Source organism: Balaenoptera ricei, chromosome 2 (genome assembly GCF_028023285.1).
Source record: "Balaenoptera ricei isolate mBalRic1 chromosome 2, mBalRic1.hap2, whole genome shotgun sequence".
Lineage (NCBI taxonomy): Eukaryota > Metazoa > Chordata > Mammalia > Artiodactyla > Balaenopteridae > Balaenoptera > Balaenoptera ricei.
The window spans coordinates 15,107,358-15,131,634 of NC_082640.1; the positions used below are offsets into that span (position 1 = coordinate 15,107,358).

At 40.2% G+C, this 24,277-nt stretch overlaps 1 protein-coding gene across 3 annotated transcripts in view; it reads right to left on the bottom strand.

Moving 5' to 3' along the window:
- Positions 1-13,098: 13,098 nt before the first annotated feature.
- The window catches only part of PLXDC2 (plexin domain containing 2), a 414,553-nt gene continuing 403,374 nt past the window's right edge, over positions 13,099-24,277 (bottom strand). For all 3 annotated transcript variants that reach the window (XM_059911311.1, XM_059911303.1, XM_059911320.1), the window contains exon 15: positions 13,099-22,868. In XM_059911311.1, the coding sequence (XP_059767294.1) occupies positions 22,752-22,868 (117 nt within the window). In that variant the 3' untranslated portion in view covers positions 13,099-22,751. The remainder of the gene's footprint in view (positions 22,869-24,277) is intronic.

Below are 24,277 nucleotides of genomic sequence, written 5' to 3' on the forward strand. Positions count from 1 at the left end.
ATGGAAGAAGGTGCGGTGAGGGGAGAAGTAATTTGCATGTTGAAGATGCCTAAGAACTCCTGGGTATCAACACGGGGTCTGAATTCTTGGGTTCGTATTTCTGGCTCTACCAGTTTCTACCTGGGTGACTTTAGGCAAGAAACACAGAAACTTTGACCCACTAAACCTCAGTATCTATGAAAAGGGGGTGAACCATAATGTTTACTTCTTCGGATTGTTGTTAGGATCTAGAAATAGCGTCTAAACACAGGGGAGTGCCTGGTATAGCCAGCACGTGCTAAATGTAATTATTATGATTCCGCTCAGTAAACACAAGATGAGAATCAACAGCATTACATGAGCTTCCTTAACTAGGAACTCTTCCCTTGGCATATTCTGGAACTGTCTCTTTTGATTTCGGAGGCTTTTAGAATTATGATAGAAATGCACACTGGTGATCCCTTTTAAATCTTTTCTTTTTAATCCTTTGTTAAGAAAGTGGATTCAATGAACTTCTCTCTACAGCAGATTTTCTAAGAAAATGTTTTGAAGCAAGGTTTTCCCAGAGAAAGTTATTTTGGGAAAGGAAAAAAAAAAGGAGTGGCCGCGATGAAGAGTGGCTCCCGCTTGCCACAACTAAGAAAGCCCTCGCGCAGAAACGAAGAACCAACACAGCCAAAAACAAATAAATAAATAAATAATTTTATATTAAAAAAAAGGAGTGGGATGGAGTTAGGTGGGGCAGGGGTTTCCATGTTCAAAGTTTGGGAAACTCTAGGTTAAATTTTTTTCCTGAAGAATCTTTCAAAGATCTTAATTATTTAATAAATATTATTTAGTGCTTATTATGTGCCAGACACTTTTGTAAGTGCTTTATGAATATTAACATATTAATCATATGAAGTAGAAGATCTCTTCGTTTCACCTATAAGAAAACAGAGAAGTTAAGTATATAACCCAAGGTCTCACAGCTAAGGAAGAAAGAGCTGATACTGGTCCCTAGACTCTCCTTTGAACCCCTTGCACAAGCTAATAGGCAGTTTCAAGCTCCAAGAAGGAGCCTGGCCCTTGGACTCTGTAATTCCCTGTACTTATTTGACTGCAGAACCCACTTTTTTGTAACAGATGGGACCAGAGCTATGGGACTAGTTTTCTCCATAATTCACTAATTCATTGACTTCAAAGGGGAAGGAAATTTACATTTATTGAACAGCTGCTCTATGCCAAGTATAGTGCTGGGGTTTTTCTCCCAACACTGTTAGGTAGTCAGTACACAAGCAAAGCTTTAACCTGAGAATGATGGACTGTCTTTGGATTTGATTAATAAAACCAATATGCTATGCTGTAGCTAGGTAGCTCATCCTAGCTACTGGATTTTCCTATCTACCAGACACAACTATTTATGCTATCGGCCAGGATGAAAGAAACTACATGTTGTGATCATAAACAACAATCTCAGATTAGATCACAAATCATTTCCAAAACAGCCAAGCCCACCGTTATGCTGAAGGTGTTTGCATTAACATACAGCCCAGGTTCCAACCTTCTCCAGATGACATCCATCGGCCTACTCAGACCCACTCAATCACCTCAGGCCTCTTCCCTCCGAAACCCTCCCACCCCTTGACAAAGCCATGTTGATTGTTCTAGAAGCACCCTCTGTCTTTGTAAAAAGAACTTTTTAATTCGTTAGTTGGGAATTTTACTCTGAAGCCTAAAATCACACTTTGGTAATAAACATACTCTACTCACTACATTTTTCAGAAAGTTAAAGAAAAAGGCACATACAGTTTAAATTTAATCAAATATTCTTTTATAGCCACCTTGGCAGCAGTAAAATATGACAGCATCTCTGAACTACAGGGCTTGCTTGATTTAAGATAACCTAGGCTGAACATAGAGGCAGAAAAATAGAATAATGATCAGTGCCTCTAGCCTTTGTTATTCCTCCAAACCTTGATGACAAAAAGCCAACATCCTTCTCTAAGCAAATAAATTAACTTTATAACTAATTTGTGTTTTGTGTCTTTGGTTTCATTCAAATGTGGTTGTTAATGACAGTGCCCAAATATATTTCCAACTATTCCTAAATACATGAGCTAAATATATGTTTTTCTGTGCACTCTTTATTTATCTCTTTAAAACTAAAAATAATTCAGAGAGATTTTTGCTTGTTTTATTTTTATGTAAGATGAAGTATGGTGCACTTTAAGTGTGGTTGGATTGAACTGCAATTTTTCTCCAACAGTAGCTGGTGTTATCATATCAGCTTTTAAGGTATTCCTAAGAAAATGGTAAAAAACAAACAAATAAATCAACAACAGCAACAAGAAACCCCAAAGATTAAAAAATGAGAGAGAGAAAACTAAAGTGTTCTAGAATGTTCACTTTCTTGGAAAATTTTTCCCTTTAAGAAATACTTTGGAATGGAATGCTTATATATCAAGAATGAGTAGAGGCACATTTTCCATAAAACCGTATAAATCCAGGAAAATGTTTTTATAAGAAAAACATAAGTTATACAGAACTGTGAGGCTTTGATATTTGATACTAAATTTGGTATTTACACTTATTTAGTTAAAAGAGTCCCATTCCTCCCTTTCTTTGGAAACTCAGGGCCACAAACCACGTAATTTTTTTCTGGCTGTACCTTAACAGGAGAGAGGTGAACATCTGACCAAGCTGATAATGTATGTATGTTTTATGAATTTGTCTGTTTTTTTTCTTCCTGCTGTTTGCCTTTTTGCTTTCCCCTCATTCACCACATGGTCTGCTCTACGCTTATTACCTCATGTCACAGATGTGGCAAAGCAGAAAACTACAGTTGAGAAGTAAGATGCTTCCCACTCCAACTTTTTTCTTGCAGAAGCCTAAGCACTTAGGGGCGTTTCGATGGTTTCACACTGAGATAAAAAGGACAGCATTCCTGAGTGTAGATAGCCAAAGAATCTTGGCCAGCAACACCAGGAAAACTTTCCACCAACCTAGAACGACATGCCCTTGGCTGGGTGGTGGGTAAGGGTGGGAGATTCAGAGCTCGCCAGAGTCAGGAAGACCAGGGTCAGTGGCTGCACGTCGCGTCCAGCACAGCGCCGGCCACCCCCAAGCACATGTCTGGGGACGGTTAGCAGCCTGGCACAGTCATCTAGACCTGAGTATGTCAGGGAAAAAGGCCTTCGCGAGGGACACCGGCAGTGCCCGGGGCTATGAGCATCGTGGTCCACAGAACTGCTCCCTCCTCCGGCCCCAGCCTCCCTTGGAGTAGCTCTCCCCCCTGGCCTCTGCTCAGGGGCCCCGCGAATGTCCTTCCTGTCCCAGCCAGGGATGACGCCTCGACAGCAGACGGCAGCCCACCCAGTGAAAGCCAAGCAGTACCTCCATTCATTCTTCCATTTTAATTAACTCAACAAAATAGTTCTTGAACACTTCCTGTTGCTGGGACCACTTGTAGGCACTGGGCAGAGAGAGAAATGAGTCTCTTCCCTCACGGCTCTTCAATTCTCTTGGGGAGACTAACAGTGAGACACAAAATAACACGTCAGGTAGCTGTAGGGCCATGAAGGAAAACAGGGGCTAGGGATCAGAGAGAGAAGGGAGAAGGTTCTAAATATTCTGGAGAAATGGGTTAGGGAGGGGCTGGGAGGAAAGGCCATCTGAGCAGAGACCTGCCTGCCGGGAGGGACTGTTGAGGAGGAAAGCAGGAGGGGAAAGAGCGTTTGTTCCTGAAGATGCAACAGATTCAGAGTCTGCAGAAAGACTCTGAGCCTGAGCCTGGGTGGGGCCGTGGGGACACGGGGAAGGGGAGGGGGAAAGGGAGGGGGAGGGGAGGGGGAAAGGGAGGGGGCGGGGCGGGGCGGGGGAGGGGACGGGAGGGGGAGGGGAGGGGCAGGGGAGGGGCGGGGGGAGGGGAGGAGAAGGGAGGGGAGGGGCAGCGGCTGGATTGTGAAGAGAAGCCATCGGAGGGTGGGGAGCAAAGAGATGACACAATCAGCGAGTGCAGACTGTGACTCTCCAGGACAAGCATGTCACAGGCAATGTTTAGGATACACTTAAGCGACCGGGTCAGCCGCGTAAAGCCGGGTCCCAGCTGGGTCGGGTTGGGTGCGCCAAGCCGGGTGCACTGTGCGAAGTCATGCAGCCTGCAGGACTTGGACCCAGGCTGTCTGTGCTCCTGACCACTAAGTCACCTGCTCTACTGTGCTACCTGCTTCTATACTGATGCCACAGGCACGCAAATAAAATGGGACTTTGGAAGTATTTCCCCGTATAAATGTCTTTAGTAATTTCCTGCTTGTCAGGCATAAAAAAGAGTTTAATCACTTTTTACCCAGTTATTTTGGCCCTACTTTGTATATAGCTCCAATCCAGCCCCGCTGAACTATCTGCTACTCTCTGCCCATTCTGGAGCTTTCATGATTCCACTTCGCTTTATATTCCGTTGTTCTCTGCTTGGGATGCTTTTTCCTTCTCTTTAACTCCCAGGACACAGGCAATGCCATCTTCTCTGGGAGATTATCCCTCCTCACTTCTTTTTCAAACGCTGCTCTTATAGTTCTTGGTACACTCTCCTCCATTTACGGCCCTTAAGACAGTAGTATTTCACGTCAGTGTGATATGCTTGCTTTCTCCTCGAGACAGTGAAGATCTCTGGAATAGGCGCTATGGCAAGGGTTTTAATCTGTTCTTCCCAAGTGTCTCCTCCGACCATCCCAGGAGCTAGCAGAGTGCCAGGCGTGTAGTAGATGCACCATCAACTGCATTATTGAATATGTTAGGACGTAAATGAACCGATTTTATCACAAGGCGAGCTCAAAACAGGGATGAAGCTCTTAAAGAGTCCGTTTGAAAAATAGGGGTTACAGAGTAAAAGGAGAAAGGATTGTGTTCATAAATTAACCCTGGTCTTCTTTGAAATAAATTTTCCAAAAATGTTTAACTCCTTCACCCTCTTATATCACAATTAATCAACTCAGCTACCAAAGGTGTAAGAAAGGATCTGGCAGGGCTAGGGATGGCTTCTCAAGTCATCTTTATAAGTGAGTAGTTAGAATTAAGAAATTATAAGAAAATGACCTTTATATAAATGCGGAACCAGTGCTTACTTCTTCATTTTGTTGTCATTCTTAGAATCTTTCTTTGGAAAAAACTCATGAACTCAAAGTTTGGCCTGGATTCGATAGTACAATAGGTAACTGAAGCTTTTCATATGAGAATAGGAACTTGTAGGACAGGCTATCAGATCTTCCTCTGTGTGTCTGTGGGGGGTGTGTGTGTGTGTGTGTTTGTGTGTGTGTAAGAGAGAGAGAGAGAGATCACTTCCCAAATAATATAATTAAATATAATATAATGTAATAAAATAATCAAATAAAATATGGTATAGTCTATTAATTTTTGACTATACCATAATCAAATAAAATAGGGCATAGTCAATCAAAATATGGTATAGTCAATTAACTTAATAGAAATAAAATATGGTATAGTCAATTAACTTTTTGAGCCTCTGCTTTCTCATGATGCCTACTTATTAGGATTAAAAAACAATGTATATGAATTATTAGCACAGTGTCTTACACACAGTAGGTACCCAGTAAATGGTAATTACTAGTTTTACTGTTACTAAAAGAAAGGACATTATCTTATTTTCCTCAATTAATGCAGTATCATGAGGGTTTTCACATGTCATTAAATATGCTTTTCAGTCATCATTTTCCTGGGCTACATTATCCACTTTATTTGGGGCTCACAATTTTTTGAATAATTTTCCTTGTTCAAAATGTAATTTTTCCCCCAGCTGTTTGCTAACATAAATAACCCTGCAGAGAACATCTGTGAATATAAAACTTAGTCTCAGTTTCTGCTTATTTCTTCAGGGTGGATTCCTAGAAGAGGAAAAGCTGGATTTAAGTATGTAGATGTTGTAAAGAAATTGCTCTTATATCATGTTAAATTGCTTTCCAGAAAGTTCAAGCCTGTTATTTTCCCAATTAGGGTGTAAAATTGTACAACCACTTCACTGCTCTCTTGACAACATGAAGTGTCTGTTTTTAAACTACTTCCTAATCGTATAGTCAAAATGGTATCGCATTGTCATTTTAATGTGCATATTTGATTGCTGGTGATTTTGGACATTTTGGTATCTGTGCAACACTTTGTTCCCGGGGCTCCACAGACGCCACTCTACTGCTTTCTCTTCCGCTGCACTGTTCCTTCCCGGTTTTCTTTGCTCTTTTTCCTCCTCAGCTTCTTCGTGTTGGAATGTCCCAAGAGTCATCCATTAGGTCACATTTTTTCTTTATCTACATTCACTTCTTGGATGATCTCATTGGTCCCATGGCCTTAAATTCTGTATTTATGTTAAACACTCTCAAATTTATATCTTCAGTCCAGACGTGTCTCTTGAACTTCAGACCCATAAATCCATTTTCTGTTCAACATATTCACTTCGATGTCTAATAAAAATAAAATAAAAAGACATTTCAGACACAAGATGTTCTACACTGAGCTTCTAATGTTTCCTTACTAACTTGTTCATTTTTCAGTCTTGCTCTCATCTTCTTGGATGGCAATTCCATTCCTGCAGACTCAGGTTCCAAACCTGGACTTCCTGGGGAAGGCTCTTTCTTTCACATCCCATGCTGGACCCAGTAGCAAGCCCTATTGCCTCTCCCTTCAAATATAGCCACGATCTGACCAATTCTTAACATCTTCATTGCTTCACTGTAATATAGTTTTTTTTTCTTTTTAATGCTCTCATGACCCAGTTTTGAGTCCCTGGCTAATGGCTGGTCTGTTCCCTTCTCAAGCAGCTGATTAATCCATACCCCAACCACTTTCCTTACTGGGCTGTTACACTTGGGCTCACTCTCCACCTGCCCTAATCACCTCAGGGCCAGGTACCCAACAACTAGTAACAGCTCCTATGCTCTGCAGCCCCCCAGATTCTTCAAATTAGCTAATCCTCAGTGACCCGCATGGAAACCCAGCTAACCCCACCCTGTGTGTCCTACTGAGGCTGTCCCCTACAGCTCCAGCTTGCTGTCGCCTTGTCCGCAGGTGCAAAGCCTGTGTGACCCTGCCTGACAGCCTTCTCCTCTTCAGAGCTGTAAGCAACCGAGTCCAACCATTCATCATGGCATCCCTGTGTTACGTCCACCATCACAAAATAACGCGTATAGAACATCCATAAGAATCCAAGCCACGTTGCCTCTCACCTGGAAGAGTGCATCTGCCTCCTGAGTGCTTCTCTCGTTTCCACCCCGTCCCCGTCCCACCCAGAAGCCAGAGTAATCCTTCCCAGTTGGAAGTCAGGTCTCGTCACCAGACAGCTCAGGACTCTCCATTGGTTTCCATCTCACTCGGGATCACACCTGGCCTTGTTTTCTCTCTGACCTCCTCCAGTGACTCTACCTCTAATCTCTCTGCGCCAGTCACTCTGACATCCTTGCTGTTCTTGAACCTGCCAGGGATGTTTCCTCCGTGTGGCCTTTGTACTTGCTCTTCCCTTGGAAACTCTCAGGTCGTTACTCCATGTTACCTTCCCTGATGGCCCGCTTAAAATTAGAAGTCCTCTTCTCCAAGATTCCTGAGTTCCCTTCTCTGTTGTATTTCTCTACAGAGCATCTATTTTGTAACTTATTTTAATGGATATTATTTATTTATTTATTTGTTTGTTTTTAACATCTTTATTAGAGTATAATTGCTTTACAATGATGTGTTATTATTTAGATAACTTTTACTGTCTTTCTCACCCCATTAGAATATAAATACACAAGGGCAAGGGATTTCTGTTGTTTTGGTCACTGTTTTGCTTGAAAGGCAGCCCAGAGTGGTCACCAGCAGCTCGGCCCCTGGGTACACACCTGGTCTCTGCTTCTCACTTGCTGGGCAGCTGTGGACCAGTTGCTCAACCGCTGATTTCTTCCACTCCCTCTTCTGTGACATGGGGTCTTATTCTGTTCAGGTTGCTGTGACAAAATGCCATAGACTGGGTGGCTTTATAAACAACAGAGATTTATTTCTTATAGTCTGGAGGCTGGAAAGTTCAAGGTGAAGGCTCTAGCGGATTTGGTGTCTGGTGAAAACCCCTTCCTGGTTCAGAGACATCTTCTCATTGTGACCTCACGTGGTGGGAGGGGTGAGAGCTTTCTGGAGTCTCTTTCATAAAGGCACTAATCCCACTCATGAGGGCTCCACCCTCCAACTTAATCCCTTCCAAAAGCCCCCACCTCTTAATACCATCCCACTGGGGATTAGGTTTCAACCTGCGAATCTTGGCGGGGATGAAAACATTCAGTCTATGGCACATGGAGATAGAAAGAGCAGCTGCTAAGAGGGGCAGTAAGAGAATTCAATAATTTAATATCTGTCAAGGGTTTAGATCAGTGCCTGACATAAGAAAAACAGTATATAAGTATTTGTGAAATAAATAATTCATTGAATTTCGGGCACATAAAACAGTACTTGGCTTTGGAAGATGATCAGCAAACATTCATTGAATGAATCCTCAAAATAAAATACATAGCAAATGAAAATCCAGTTCTTGAGTTGGGGGATCTGCTGATGAATGTGTTTTGTTTGCTGGACCCGGGTGAGCCTACTGTCCCATTACGGAGACCTCTGCTTTGAGTTGCTTCCTGAGCAGTGGTGGTCTTTGTGCGGGCGAACTGAATTAAAATAACACTCAGAAGCCTTACTTGATTTTTCTGTGAAATCATGAACAAATGAATAAAGTCAAAAAAGAGCAGGGATCTCTTTAAATTATATAACCAAATGTTAGTAACATATAGTGTTATTGTTGTGTTTAATCTTTTATTTAATTAAATTATTTAAAAATTTTTTAAAGTTAATTTTTAAATTTTTCATCACTAAGGTTTAAAGCTCCCTCTTTTTCGCTCTGATAAATCTGTCAGAATGCGGAGAGGCTAAGATCAGTGTAGATGGTAGAGAGAAAAATGAGACTTGCAGAGAGAATGAAGTAAGACTCTAAGGGAAGCAGCTTTCCTCCCGTGCAGTTTCCAGTTTGAGCTGCTTATTTTCCAATCTGCTCTTGCAGTTAATTGCCCCTCTCTGCTTCTTTGCCTTAAATTTATCTTAAGGACTAAGAAAACATTTTTGTGCCCAAATCAACACATCTTTCATAGGCAACGTGATAGCATAACTTTTATTGGGCGTTATGAATATAACATAAAGCTAAATATTTTAGCTTATTTATTTGTCACAATAATCCTAGGAAGGAGGTACTATCTGAAGCGTCGTTTTATAGATGAAGAAATCTGGGCTTTGAGAGGTCAGCTGGGCAATGTCACAGAGTTTGTTCCCTTGATTGCTATGTGCATAGGTATCAGATGGCCTGATAGCCCATATTATTGGCAGAGAGAGAAAAATGAGCTCAGGAAACTGACATGTGTAAACTTGAGAGCAGATGCCCATCCGTGAGCCCTTGATCATAGGGGGATCCTGGTCTGACATTTATCAGAAGGGCAAAAAGCAATCACCAGTGGACCTTCCTTCCTGTTTTAGCAGGAACTGATGTTTTCAATGTCTCAGCGCTGTGACTGCCAGGTCAGTTATCAGTTGTCATTTTCTGTCAAGGAAATCAAAATGACTACGGCAATCTGTCTGAAGTCAATGAACTCCCACCCCGGTGCCTCAATAAAGCTTCATATCAGGGCATAAAGTAAAACAATAGAAAATCCACATGGCCCCCCTCCTCCCCACGCACTTCCCATCTGCCATCCTTGCCACTGGGGAGTCTCCTGTCATATTGATGCCCTCATTTTCACTTTTGTCTCTAACCACGTGCTCCTTTCTTGTTTGCTTTACTACCATTTAACCCACTGAGATCTGGTCTTCTTCAAACAACATACATTTCCTCAGTAAAATGACATCTAAGTAAATTTGAAACGACACCGTTTTACAAAAGGGATGCTTCATTTTTCGCAAGTCGCATGTCTCTTTTCGGCCATGCGTTTTTTGCTTATTCAGGATCTCACTTCAAGGCATCCTGATGAAGAGTTAAAACATTCTAGAACAAAATAAGATGCAAGGTTCTATGGCATTTAGAATACTTTATGCGTCCCATCCTCCAGGCTTACAGCCAAACTGCAGCAGGAGAAATTTGCTTCACACTCTATCAAGGCTCATGCCACAGTGAATCCTTTTGGGAGGAAATCTAAATTGCAATTGTACAAAGAAGTCTGGGGAGAAAAATAGCCCAGTGTTACCCTGCAACCCCCAAATGTCTGTAAAGTTCACCGAAAAAAAATGTCAGGAGAATATCTGGGAGAAGTTCAAAACCCTGAGTAAAGTTTATTGCAGCGAATAAGAGGAATGCACATTTTAAAGGGGTCAATTAACATTTATCAGGAGGTGTTGGCATTTGTGAAGTGCATTTACTCTGGGAGGCCAAGTGCTTTTCACTGTGTCTTTAAAATGATAACAACGCACAGAAAATAATAGGCCCTTCACTAGGTGGAGGCTGGGGTTCCCACATGGCCTCGAGGTGCGAACGCGATGGGACTCTCATTGGTCTTCTCTCTTTGACACATTTTTGAAATTTCCAAAAACTATAAACGCCCTACATTTAGACTTGGAGAAGCAGAGATGTAGATGACATTTCTTACTGTGCCCACTGCCTGGATCAGGGAAAGCAGTGTCGGCTGAGGCAGTAGTGTCCTGTCAGCAGTTCTCTCTTTGCTCTATTTCTGCACTCGCATCTGCTCTGCCTAGATCCAGTGGAGCAGGGTGCACGTGTGAAATCTAGCCACCTGTATGTAGATGGGAGGCCTAAGGAGTATCACAAAACTGTTGTTGGTTTCCATGCTTCTACGTTTGCGAGTACCAGTCACAAGGCCAGTTGGCTTCGTGAACCTGACCTCCAGTAGACCTTGAGACTCATTCTACGCTCACTGTAATATATTAGCACGTTAAATGACTCGCTCACCTGTGCCATGACAGTCGATGGTTGCTATGACAACAACCGGAAGAGCCCATTCTTTCTGCAAGTCTCATTTTCTCTCCATCATCTAAGTGGGTCTTATCCTCTCCCCGTTCTGAGAGATTTATGACTCCTGAAATGGAGTGTTGCCTTGGTTCCCAGTCCCAGCTACACCCCTGTTCTTGGATAAGTCATGAATATTCATTCCTCCCTCTCTTTACTCAATTCCTTCCCTTTTACTTTGACCCTCTTATACATATGGTGTCTCAGCCCTAGTCAGGTTGAGAAGTCGGTTTGTGAACTAAGTTCCAGCTTCTCCACTCTTTGGCCATTGAATAAAGCTTGTGCGGTTCCAGTCTCAGCATCAGTTTTGTTATCGGCTGTGCGAATCCAAGCAGAAAAAGAACCTCCCCGGCAGAGAAAAGGGGTCAAAGGGTCTCACCTCAGTTAGGACCTTGGCACGGGTCCAGACAACAAATTCCTTAACATTGGATTTTATTAGTAGAGGACTAAATGGAGGCCACGATCTGAGAACGAAGGAGGAATGGAGCAGTAGCCAGACATGAGTAGTTGCCTCCAGAATGGTGTCCAGCTAGTCTCCCCTGCAGTTCATCCATTGCTTCGCCTACTGCGTCATCTTTCTAAAGCGGGGTGGTTTCCATGGCCCCTCTACTGCAAAACTCTCAAGCGCATCTACTGCTTTGAAGTCATACCCTGAAGGCCTGTGTGTGTCATCAAGGGCTTCCTCTCCTTGCTCCTCTACCCAGGCCGGTCCATTGGCTCATAGCACCCCAACCTTGGGCTGCCTGTGTTGTCCCCTGCTGAAGGCCTACTCACCTGCCAAGATCATGTTCAAATATCCCTTGCTCCGTGAAGCCTGTCCTGACCCTTTCCATACAGAACTGACTCGCTCCTCCTCTGTAACTTCACTGTACTGTGTAAATATTTCTGTCCTCAGGCCTATCATCCTTGACCTGCCATATTTGTTTAAACGTTTGTCTCCCCTACTATACTATAGGCTAATTGAAAACAAGGACTTTATCTTTTTTGTTTGTGTAGCCCTGGAGCCAAGCACACTGCATAGCACAGGATAGACATTCAATGAATGTTAGTTAAAATAAACTGAGGGGGAAAAAAATTCCTAACTCCACGTCAGAAGGCTCTGATTCTGAAAATAGTGGTTTGGAATAGAGGACCTGTAAGGAGAAGACCTGAATTTATAGGAGCTAGATCTACAGCTAATTTAAAAGTTTTATGATTGTCATTAGCTTTTTTTTCTTAACATTTCCACTGCATTATTAAAGAAATGGTACACATTAAAAGCACTGGCCTTAATGTTTTTGTACTGTTAGGGAAAGTTGCATGATTTGCATTAATAACTTTTCCCTTTGGGCATCATAAAACAATTTACACCATTTAAAATCGCAGTTCTGAATTTACTCCGTGATATCAAAGTTTAATCAGCACAGTCCAAAAGATCCATACAGAGGTAAGATTTAAAAAATCACTCTTGAATTGCACAGAGCAATTGCTCAACCAGCACCACTGGCTGGAATTCCCTGCACCTTCTGGCACTTGCTTCCTGGTTCCGGGGTTCAGGCCTGTGGGCACTTGGAGTTGCTAAAAGGATAGCCTGAGAGTGGTGGATCAAGAAACAGGGAAAGAATATTCAGACTTCAAAGCATCTCACTTCAGACATTCTACTTAAATTAGCTGAGAAAGACGTACAATCCTTTCCAGTTTGGGAAAAGGGGATGGAATAAGAGAGAACCTTCAGCAACTCATTTGGAAAGTCACGGAGGTTCGCGAACCAAGACTAGTGACAGAGGCAGGAACCGAACTGCAGCCCCTTGACTTATTCTGGTATGAGGATTTACACTGGCAGCTCAGATCCCACCTGTCTGGTTCAGAAGGACACAACATTTGGGCTTTGTGGGCTGTGAGTGGAGACCAAGTCTCCACCTAGTTGCTGTGACATTCCAGGTCCTCCGTTTTCTATAGTTCACTCTAGTTGGTATCGGTCCCACACTTGGGCACATTTAGAAACAAAAGGATTTTCTCCCCTGTCATTAGCCTGCGGCTCTGGACACTGCAGGTAGATTTTCTTCCACAACAGGTAAAATGTTTCAAAAGTTAATGGTGGAAAGGAAACAAAAGTACATCGAAAGACACGGGTAAACATGTTTAAGAAATTAAAACAAAATGATCATTTATTGTTTTTAATATGTAGTCAAATATGACAGCAGTATTACACAAATTGCTCCCTTCTCCCCCTTCTAAAAATCCCAGACGTGTTAACTCCAACTGAAAGTGAAAGAAAACATGATTTAATTCTGAAAATTGCAATTGACAGAGAGAACACACATAGCATTTGGTCACCACCAGCTTCCAGACCTTAAAAGATGAATTGTGTCACCATGGCAGTCGATACCCTGGCTTTCTTACAAAATTATTACTAGGAAAAAAACCAAAACAAAACAAGATTCCCCACATACTGTAAGCAGAAGAAATGCAGAAAAACTTGGTTTAAGAAGCTGTGTGAGGAGAACTTTAATGAATTATTGCAATCATAATGATCCCCAAGTAAAAGATAGATGGCAAATTAATAGACTGTAAGGAAATACATTCAAACTTAGATAATTAATCTTACAGTGAAAATAATCAAGAAGCTTGCAGAAGTAGGTAGCATCTGAATTTTTGAACTTAAACAGAGGATTCCAGTAAAGGTCTTCTGCTATCAGACACCATCAGTGCAAATTCAGATACAATCGTTTTTACATTTGCAGGTTCAGGTATGTCAAGCATGAGGTCATCATGAAGTATGCGAACATTATTTTACCATGAAAAAATGTGGTCTCCGATGTCTCACTGACATGGCAAAGGAAATAGGAATGATGCCCGGAGGACTGGAGTAAATTCAAAATGCTCAGTTTTTCAAGTATTAAATGAAGTTTTGGAAAACCTCAGCAAAATTAACCTTCACCTGGCAGACGTGTCCTTGATTTGAAGTCCAGGGCTGTGGAAAACAGAAACAAACTCGCAATGTGACGGGCTCACCCACCGTCTTCCCTTTTGTTTGGGGTGACTGGGTGTAGAGGGTCGGATTTTCCCCCCAGTGTTCTCTTTCAGCAGCTCCACAGAGAGCTTTGTGATTCTGACAAAGGCTACAATTATATCCACTTCGAAATGCATTTACAAATATTCTCTGCGCTGGTCCAACTGGCCTGAAACACAGACAGCCCTCCGGGTGCCCGGCTTCTCCTCCTTTCACCCTTCAACGTTTCAATTGACTACAGGCAGAATTACCAGAAACAGTAGTAAATTCCTGGCACTGGAAGTTCCCATGATCCCAGCTGGCGTGCAAAAAAAAGGCTGTTTCTTTTTCCCCCTGAAAATAATGTACTTCCCAGGCACTGTCCAAATGCCTCAAATGAGGCAAATGAGAGATTTGTTTTGACCAACCAATGAAAAGACTTCCCCCTTCTCAGCTAGGGCCCTGAGATTTAGTTCTAATAAACACAAAGTGTTTGTGTCTAAAGAAACTTAATTCATTTCCCGAAAATGATTTTAACATTTTTCAGCAAGGGAAGCTCTGATTTCACTTGATGGTATTTTCAGAGTAGCCTGGTGGAAGACATTTCATATGAGTTTTTATTTCCCTGCTAAAACTGTAACACTCGAGTATATTTTTGTTCCAAGTAGCTTTAAAATGGTTGCTTAGGCATGACCACAAAGTCTAGACAATAGGATGGAGTCTGGGTCCCAAGATGGTTAAACTTCACAGAGATCCAGCTCCAGGTCTACAGATTACAGTACTCTTTCTTATCTTTTCCTCAGGAAAATTATTTATATTTTTTATTGTATTTTATTCCCTGTGTGTGGTTGGCTGTCTCATGGTCTCTGGTATAAGGGATTCAAAGAACATGGTCATGCCTTGTAAGTCAGAGGGGGATAAGCAAAAAGTCTCTTTTTGGTCATTACTTGCACATAAGTAACCCAATTCCCTAGAGCGAAAGCCTTAATGATTTTAGGATTGGAGCCCTAGAAGAGGTACAGGTGGATGAGGCTGAGTTTTAGCTTAAATGAGGGCAACTTTACCTTCTGGATGTCATATGTTTCTTAGCATAATTTACAGGATCTGTGCCCCAGTATCTCAATGTCTGGACCACTTAAATTTGAGGTGGTCTTCATTGAATATTTATTTGCACATTGCTCTGAAGAAGTTGAAAATTCTGCTTGATAGCATATTTTGATCTTTACTTTTCCCATGAATCATTCCCATCCACCCACTCCTATACCTCTTCCCACATAACAAACGTCTAAAATTAGTTTCATGCTATGTATCTATTTGATAGGCACGAAAGGTTTACAGCTGCATGATTAGTAAGTGATATTTTGGTCATGAATATATATATATATATATTTGTAATGCTAGGGAAGAGCCAGACTATTTTTTTTTAAAAAAATCAATACTCCAGTGGTAATGAGAGAAGTCACTGAGGTTTTTCAACTGGAATCAAAATGAACATATCACTCTCTTTCTGCCAAGGCAAAATTGTTTTACTTTATTCCATTAGGAGAGGCTTTTTTTATTAAAGTAATTCTCAAATGTTAATAAATCGTAGAAATTAGAAAAAGATGAGCACCAGTATATGATTTGCATTAATTTTTTTCCAGCTTTTTATTCTGAATTTAAAGAACATAGACTCTTTCAGTGTGGACAGTATCTGGAAATTAACAAGAATTAACACTGAAAAGCCAATGATGATGAGCTCCATAACTCTGTATGGAGAATCGATTCAAGAATTTAGGCTATTTTACTTGAACAATTATCATCTTACTGCTTTGCAATAATTGGATGGTTTAAAAGGTATGCCAGGCATTAATTAGGCAGATACGTTGCAATTTAAGTTGAAATTGGAAGATCAACTTAATCAAAGCCTTAAGTGTTACCGTAGTGTCTGGTATGACAGTGGTAGAGAAGGAATTCACATACACACTTGAGGATCTCCTCGGTTGGAGTTTTCTGATTTCTGTGATGGTCTTGGGAGAGGTCACTCTGGATGTGCTTGTCAATATTTTATAGCCTTGGACTTCCTAATCAAGGCTTTTAGTCCTGTGTGCATATTAGCAACTTGTAGCAAATAATTAAGAATGTTTCCAAAGTCTGGGTTGGTCTTTTAGCAAAGGAGTAGAGGGAGACCTGTATTCCAGTTGGGGGTTTGTTGTTATTTCTAAGATACTCTTAAGGGGTTGTCTTTTATAACTTCACCAAGTTTTCCAATTGGTGCAGCACAGACACAAGTACAAACACAGGGTTATTTATAGGAAATTACAGGAAAGCTGAAATAAGGCACATTAAATCAGCAGGAACTTTGGCTTGACATATTTAGACATTTGGACATTTCCAACTTTTGATTACTTGGGACAGTCAAATTTTTTTCCCAGAGAGGGGCAATAAAAAATCAATATCAGAGATAGAAAACTCAAGAAAAAAAAAAGAAATAGAAAGCTCATGCAGATATACTTAAAATTAGGTGTACCAAACATCAACTTCTATGCACATTTTGAAAGCAGGATGTTGGAGCAAGATCTGTAGACATGTGAAACAACCAAAAGAAAACTCCTCCAAGTCTCTGAGAAACTGAAGTTGTATGACACCAAGTCCCCAACTGAAGCAAAAATCATTGCAGCAGCTATTTCAGGGCAATGTAAAAACACCAAACAGCCTTATCTCTCGCCATGAGAAAGTAAATTCCTAAGTTCCAGAGATAACCAATCTTCTGATTTCTCAATACATTTGTAAAACTGAGAGATGGAGAAATAGATAAAGATGATGTTGGGTTGTGGTTGAACTAGTGACTTTTATAGTCCCTTCTAATTCAAAGAGTTTCTGATGCTGTCTTATTATTAATAAAAAAACCTATCTATAATGAAGATTAAGTGACAAGAGAAAGAGAAACGTTTCTTTTTTCCTCCTGATATATTTTATTCATTAGATAATTCAGTAGTTTTCCCAATCTCACCCCAGAGGACATTTGGCAATGTCTGGAGACATCTTTCGTTTTCACAGCTGGGGTGTGTGTGTGTATGTGAGCTACTGGCATGTAGTCAACAGAAGCCTGTAAGCTGCCAAACGACCTACAATGCAAGGGACCACTCCCACCAGCCCATCACCCATCGAGAATTAGGGGGCCCAAAATGTCAACAGTGCTGAGGTTGAGAAAACCTGAGACAGTCTAATGAATGACAAACAACCACACACACCTAAAGTGCAAATGTTTCTTTGATCTACTGGTGCTTCTGGAAGACCTTGAAACGATGATGCTGATAATTCACAAAGCCACAACAGAAATATTAGAGTAAGATAGTGAACTGTTATAACACCTGATCAGGAAGAATTTAAGTGACCTAGAAAGTCCTCCTGGGTCTGGGACAATTTTGGTTGAGTAACTGTTCCTCTTATAAATGAAATTAACACATCCTTTGAAACAGAGCAAACAGCAGAGATGGGCAGTGATGTATCATATTTCAGAAACGTTCCTCAGGCCAATACTTGAGAGTTCCCTATTTAAGTAGAATAGAAATTGGAACTGGAAATTGGATAGAGTAATAGTGATCCTATCAATTTGCAAAGTTGTGTTTGAGGATTTCACCATATTACAATTATCAGTGGACATGCCTGATCTCTTATTGTTTGTATTTATCACTGTATATCACAAGATCTAGCACAGGAACTTGGTTCTGGTAGGTGCTCAACAAATATTTAAGTGAATTGGCTGGTTGAATGAATGAACAAATAAAGAAATGAATCAAAGTGCTCTGTAAAATGTAAAGTGCTCTACAAACACAAGGAAATAGTAGTATATAATATATTATGCCACAGACCTCATAATATTTGCTCAAAAAAGCTTCTTAGGTTCAAATGAATTATGATAATTTAGTAAGAAAACCTGCTATGAAGATTATTAGTTTTCAGGTACATCTGGGAAGAAATGAAACAAAGGCAGTACAATTTTATATGGCACAAGATAGTATTGCTAACTTAGGTGGCCACAGGGAGGAGTGAAAGAAAGGGACATGCAAAACCAAATAAAGACTCTGAAATAGCCAGAACTTGAAATTACTGGTTGTTATAAAATGGTACCATTCTTAAGACAGCCACATGATGGAGGAATATTGGTCCAATGTTCTCTATATAAGACAGAACAGAGAGTCAGTATAGCAAATAAAATTTGCTTTTAGGTAGAGTGTGCCATCTAAGCTGCTTGGTTGGCCTTAAATGCTGATGAAGGGGTGTAGGCAAAGGGAACTGGAACAAAAACAACCAGTCAGGAGTTTTAAGTTCAAGACCCAGTTCTGACGCTGGGAAAATTACTATATCTCTCTGGGCCTCAATTTTTCTGATCTGTAAATGAAGAGGTCGGATTAGATGACCTCCAGTGATTCTGGCATATAGATGCGGATGCTAAAAGCTGGAGGCTGGGAAAGTAAAAACAAGAGCAATCTTTGGGAATTAATAAAACACATCATAATAAAATATCTAAAAAATGCTGGAAGAAATACAAAGCAAAATAACATTTCATAGGAGGAAGAAGCCTTAACCATAGCATCTGTTTTTCAGTTAGTCTTACTTAAATATTAATTTCTTATCATGGAAGTGTCTTCCACCAAGGCATGGGTTCCAGCAAAACTTTTTTTTTTGCCCTGGGCTATAGACACTAAGGGCATTACCAAATTTATACTCCCTCAGAATGAGGAAAGAACATAAGAATTTTTTGCCAAAACTAATAAATCATACTAATCTGAGAATATATATTATCTACATATTAGCAACATTTAAATTTATTTTATTCCTTTCATATAGTGTGCATTTGCAAATTTTTACATTTAAAATTAAGTTCCACATATTTTTATATTTTAATGTGACAGCCCCTTACATTTGTGTTACAGGGATAAAACACATATTTGAAATTATTTGTTTGAGGTACTTTCTTCTAAAGAGAAGCCTGCTGGTCAGTTCCTGAGATTCCCTTTGTTGTGAAGAGTAAACTGGGAAATCAGAAGGAACTAGAGAGGCTCAGTGGCTCTGTACAATGAAGAGCTGAGCCAGAGGAAGGATGCACACAGGGACTTTGTTGTGGGAGAGGAGGGATAGTTGAGGCTGATGTCATGCAGAGGAAATATTAAGAGAAAATATTAATATGGGAAAAAAAGAATTTAAGCAGTTCTGTGTGGTTTGAGCGGATTCTCCTTTGGCATTTTCTCAAGAACTGTATTGATTTGATTGTCTTTGAATGCTTTTAGGATTGATGGACTTTTTTCCCTTGGAATACAAATCTGTGCTGGTACTGGACTAACAGATGTGCTTTATATGGGTTCTGTTGACATAATGTTTTAAAAGTCTATACATTTAGTCAATCTACATGATAATAATCTTGCAAGGAAGACAGGACAAAAATATTTTTATTTTCCAAACTTGCAAATTGAGACTCATGGCGGTTAAAGTGATTTTCCCAAGATAACATAGTGGAGACTCAAAGCTGTGTCAGCTGGGATTCTTTTCATTACTCTACGCTGCCTCTCTGCGAGCAAAAACACTTAGGTAGGCCCAGGAACTGTCAAATCTATTTCTTCTCCTCCTCCTTTTCTTCAAGGGGAGGGTGTTAAAAGGAAAGACCTCTACAGCAGTGTTAGTAGAATTTTCTGCAATGACAGGAGTGTTCTGTGTTGTCCAATATGGTAGCCACGAACCACACGTAACTACTGGGTGCTTGAAATAGGGCTAGTGTGACTGAAGAACTGAATTTTTAATTTTATTGAATTTTAATTAATTTAAAGCGCTACACTTGGCGAATGGGTATAATATTGGACAGCACATTCTAGAAGCTCCCTGTGAGAGAGATGAGCAACTGCCCTAGGTATCTCAAACTAAAATAATAATGGGGGATAAATTGTACTTTATTATTGATCTTTAGTTTTCTAGTTGTTAGTATATCTTGAAGTCCAAACCTGTCATAAACAAACCAACACTGTGGTCAAGTGTTGGCTTAAGATACTTTTCTTGACTTTTAGTACATTTACCTGTTCACTAAATGTTTTTACAAATAATTAAGATGAAATAACTAACTTCCTCTGTAGCACCATTTATATATTTCTCCAGAACATTGTATGTGTTCCTTTGCTATTCTTAATTTGTAAAATTATTTTTATTCTCTCTCTACTATGTTCATAATATATTAAGTAATGTACAGATGCACCCTTTCTAATACATAGTATATGTAAAGTCCAAAGCATCAGAGTTCATTCTGACTTTCCAGAAACTTTGTGTATGTCTGCTCTTCCTTTGCAGTAAATGGGCACAAAGAACAAACCAGAGATACAGAGCAGAATGAAAGTTTCATGAAAAAAAGGGATTCAGCCAGCCTTTCTCCTTACCACTAAAAGATTCATAAACAACAGAAACGTCTTACCACCTTTAACTTTGGGTTTGGTTGGGAAGTTTTTCCACACTTCAGCAGCCTTTTTACATCTGAAAAGTTTTCCCTATTACTAGGTGCTCTAGTTCATTGAACAATTCAGAGTTTTACGTTATTTTACAGAATTGTCGATGTTTTTGAATCGAAAATGGAAGATGAGCTTCGAAAGGAATAAAGATAACATTACTACTTCAAAGAATTGCAAAAGGAGTTGGATATATATATATATGCACGACTTATATAACTGTCAATCATCCCCTATTGGAAGCCACACCTAACACAAAAGCCAGTGAAAGAAGCATCATCTTATCCTAGAAGGAATCGTCTATGTGTTCCTTATGTCTTTGTAGAGTACCCGTTGCACCAGTTACATTGGCAAGTCATTTGGTTATTGCTAACTGACCAAACCTACTCCACAAGAAATAAGTTGGGTTATGTCCTATAAACTGAACGTAGCTATAGCAGAGAGATTGTCATCACAACCTTCAATCACCTTGCTTGCCAATTTTTTTGCAATTATTATCTAAGCAGGTTAGGAAAAAATTATCACCCTCATCAGGTACTTAAAAATGTAAAGCAAAATATACTTGATGGAAAATGGCATGAGTTTACATCAGACAATTGTGATGATAAAATAGGATACTCTGTTAGTGGACTGATGTCATTCAATGTAGACACGTGTATAGATGCTAAGTGGGTAGTAAAGTGCTGCTTACGAGACATCTCTGCTTCTTGATACCTGAATCTGCAAATGTTGGACACGGTACCCTACAGAAACCAATAGCTTCTTGGCACAAGACGTAAGTTTCATGGGTCGAGATGTTGATGAAATTGTACACACAGTACCTGAATTTAAACTTTAGGAGCTCAGTATATATATTAACCACTTTCCTCCTCCAGGGATGACTTTCCTGTCTTCATTCATGGGGAGGTTTCAAAATCTGGCCTGTGATTATGGGGCAAATGACAGATCCATCTAAGGAGCTTTTTGCATCTGCTTTATTTCACCAGGGAGGGAAGGGGTTGATATGAGTGGGAGAGCGGATCAAATAGGCAGGAAAATGATCGGCACCGCAACTAATTGAACCACTTCCGCTAAGTGACATAAAAATATTCTAATATTAAGGATTATTTTACAACTCTATGGAAGTATGCAGTAATGCATCTCGCATTTGTTTTGTCGTGATGACAAAATGCACTGAGTCACAAGAGCCTGCCTTGTGTTAGTTATAAACAAAAATATATTTATATATATATTTATGTAACCACTATGTGCTTTAAAGAAAACTACTGTATGATTCAGCAGGGTTCTTTGCTTCTTTTTATCGCCAGGGATGTGCTGCCTTGAATGCCTTCTTAGATTGGAATCGACAATGAAATGGGCCTTTCGGACTGAAACGGCAAAAAGTAAAAAGCGAAAACAAAAACCCCATGTGTTTAGAATCCCTTAACATTTTTGTTTCAAAAACAATTAAGGAACTCTTCGGATTGTTTCCTTTTGTTTCCTTCAGCCAAGAGCAACTGTGGCTTCATAGGACTTCACAGTGGGCGGTGGAGGCGATACTTCTTAAAACAAATCAGATGTTTAACTCTGAGGCAGGGGAACCAGAAGCCTCCTTTGCCTCTCCCTCCTTCCTCACACTCAGCTAAAAGGCTGCGATTCTGTCACTGCTCATAGAGTGGGCAACCAGAACAAGGAAGAGGGAGGCGGAGTCGGAACCTCCAGGACAGGTAAAAGATTCATCCTGTAAAGTGATGAACTTGTTGGAACAGGTGGGTCTAGACCAGAAAAACAAAACCCTTTAGCCACATGTCTGGTGAAAAGACAGAAAAACCTCTTATTTTGTGTTTGTTTTTGCTCCTGCATCAGCTCCTTTTCTCAGCAAACTGAAATATTCATCATTGCTCTTTTGAGTGAATGGGTTCAGGCTGTGGAACACAGTTACCAGAGAAGAATATTTGAACCAAGGTGTAGATCCCTCGTGAACTAAAGCTTTATTATTTTTTGTCTTGATCCCTTTGCAACCCTGCACCTTAAGCCAACAGCATTGTAATCTTGTCATATTTCTGAGAAGTCCACAGGAGACGTGCTGAGTGAACTATAGAGGTCATTCCACTAGGGAAGTCTATGTTCAGTGGTAACAGGCATCCTCTATAAGTTTTAGGGTTTTTATTTTTTTAACCCTTCCTGGGCTGGGCTTGTCCAGAAATCTCATCTCCTTCTGACTACAGCAGCTTAGGGCTCCTGTGTGTGTGTGTGTGTGCGTGTGTGTGTGTGTGTGTGTCTTAAAGGTATAGGCAAATTTTTAGTCTTAACACCTGTAAGCCAGCACTGGTGCTGTTCTGTCCTAGAAATTTTAGCACTGCTCTGATACAATAAAACCTTCTTTCTCTCCAACTGGTTCAACTTCAGCATAGGCAGGATGGCCAGACCCTCTTCGAAACTTCATCGCAGGCCATCTGCTTGGGCGTCTCTAAAACAGAAAATGCAAAATAGTGAACACCAGGGCGATGGTCATATCATAAGAGAAATATATTTGCCAAATATTTTAGATGAACTTCTGATTTAAATTTAGTAACATATTAAATGATCTCATTACTGCCACGGTTGGCATTATACACGCTCAAAGCACTCTCCATTATGGCAATACCAGCACCTCCCAGGTGACAGTCCCTTGGCCATACCTCCCCCCATAGGACTGAGAGCTTCTCAAAGGCATGGTTTATGCCTTATGCATATTTATGTCTAAAAGACTCCATAAGTGTCCAAATATAACTAAGCAAAAGTGAACGGTCATAAAAAACAAGTTTTCTTAATGTATAGCCACTGGCACTTTCTCTTCTCTGGAAGTTAATAATGATATCACTTCATTTCACTTATTAATTCACTCAAAAACTTAAGGCCATAAAATTCTACACAGTTCTTAGAAGTGTGCTTCAAATTTGGTGCTAGACTTCCTAGCAAAACAAAAAAGCCCAAAACAAAACAAAACAAAAACTAAAAGATCGATCACATTAATATCTTAAGATTTTATTTATTAAGCTAAGACTTCCCACAGATGACTTTTGTGTTTGAAAATTAACAGATGTCGTGCCCTGAAAACTGAATCCAGCATCAGAGGGCGCAATCTCAAACCCATGTAAATAATTGCACATGTAGACACTGGTCCTAAAATACAGGTTATTTGTATTGACACTTCTCCCCAGCACTAGGTCCATCAAACAAACCTTCTGTGATTTACAAATAGAAGTGCTAAAATGAATTATTAAGTTCCAGCAGCAGAAGACACTAACAGGCATTTTGCGGCCACAGTGACACTAGGAACTGTTACTCCAATTATCAGAGTGCTTGCAATTTTGGAGTAAATAAAACAATAAATATTAAAGGAAGTTTATTTCTATCTAAAGCATTTCAATGTGAAAAATGTTAAATATCAGTGTAGATATACAGGCATTTAGCAGCTTTCTAGATTTGCCAATTACATTCCACTGTCATGATTAATGGCTGTAAAAGAGTTTTCACATCAGGTATGAATGACTATTAGCTCTACCTTCTGGAAAAATACCAATCACGGTCATTGCATCCTGCCTACTAATAATATTATGTACTGTCTATATAACATTATGTGGTTAGAATACTTTATATTTATTAGCTGATTAAGTCCCATGATGTAAGTGAAACTCAATTATCTTTACTTTCCAAGAGAAGAAGGTAAAACTGAGAGGGCTGAAGGGCAAAATAGTGTGTCTTTGTTGGAACTAAAAATCATCATCAATGGAAATATACTAATCGTTTCTAGGGAGATGGACCCTGTAATTTATGGTCACTCCTGTTTGTGGGAAAATGCCAATAGGCTCACTCTTTATAACCCCCACTCTGGTT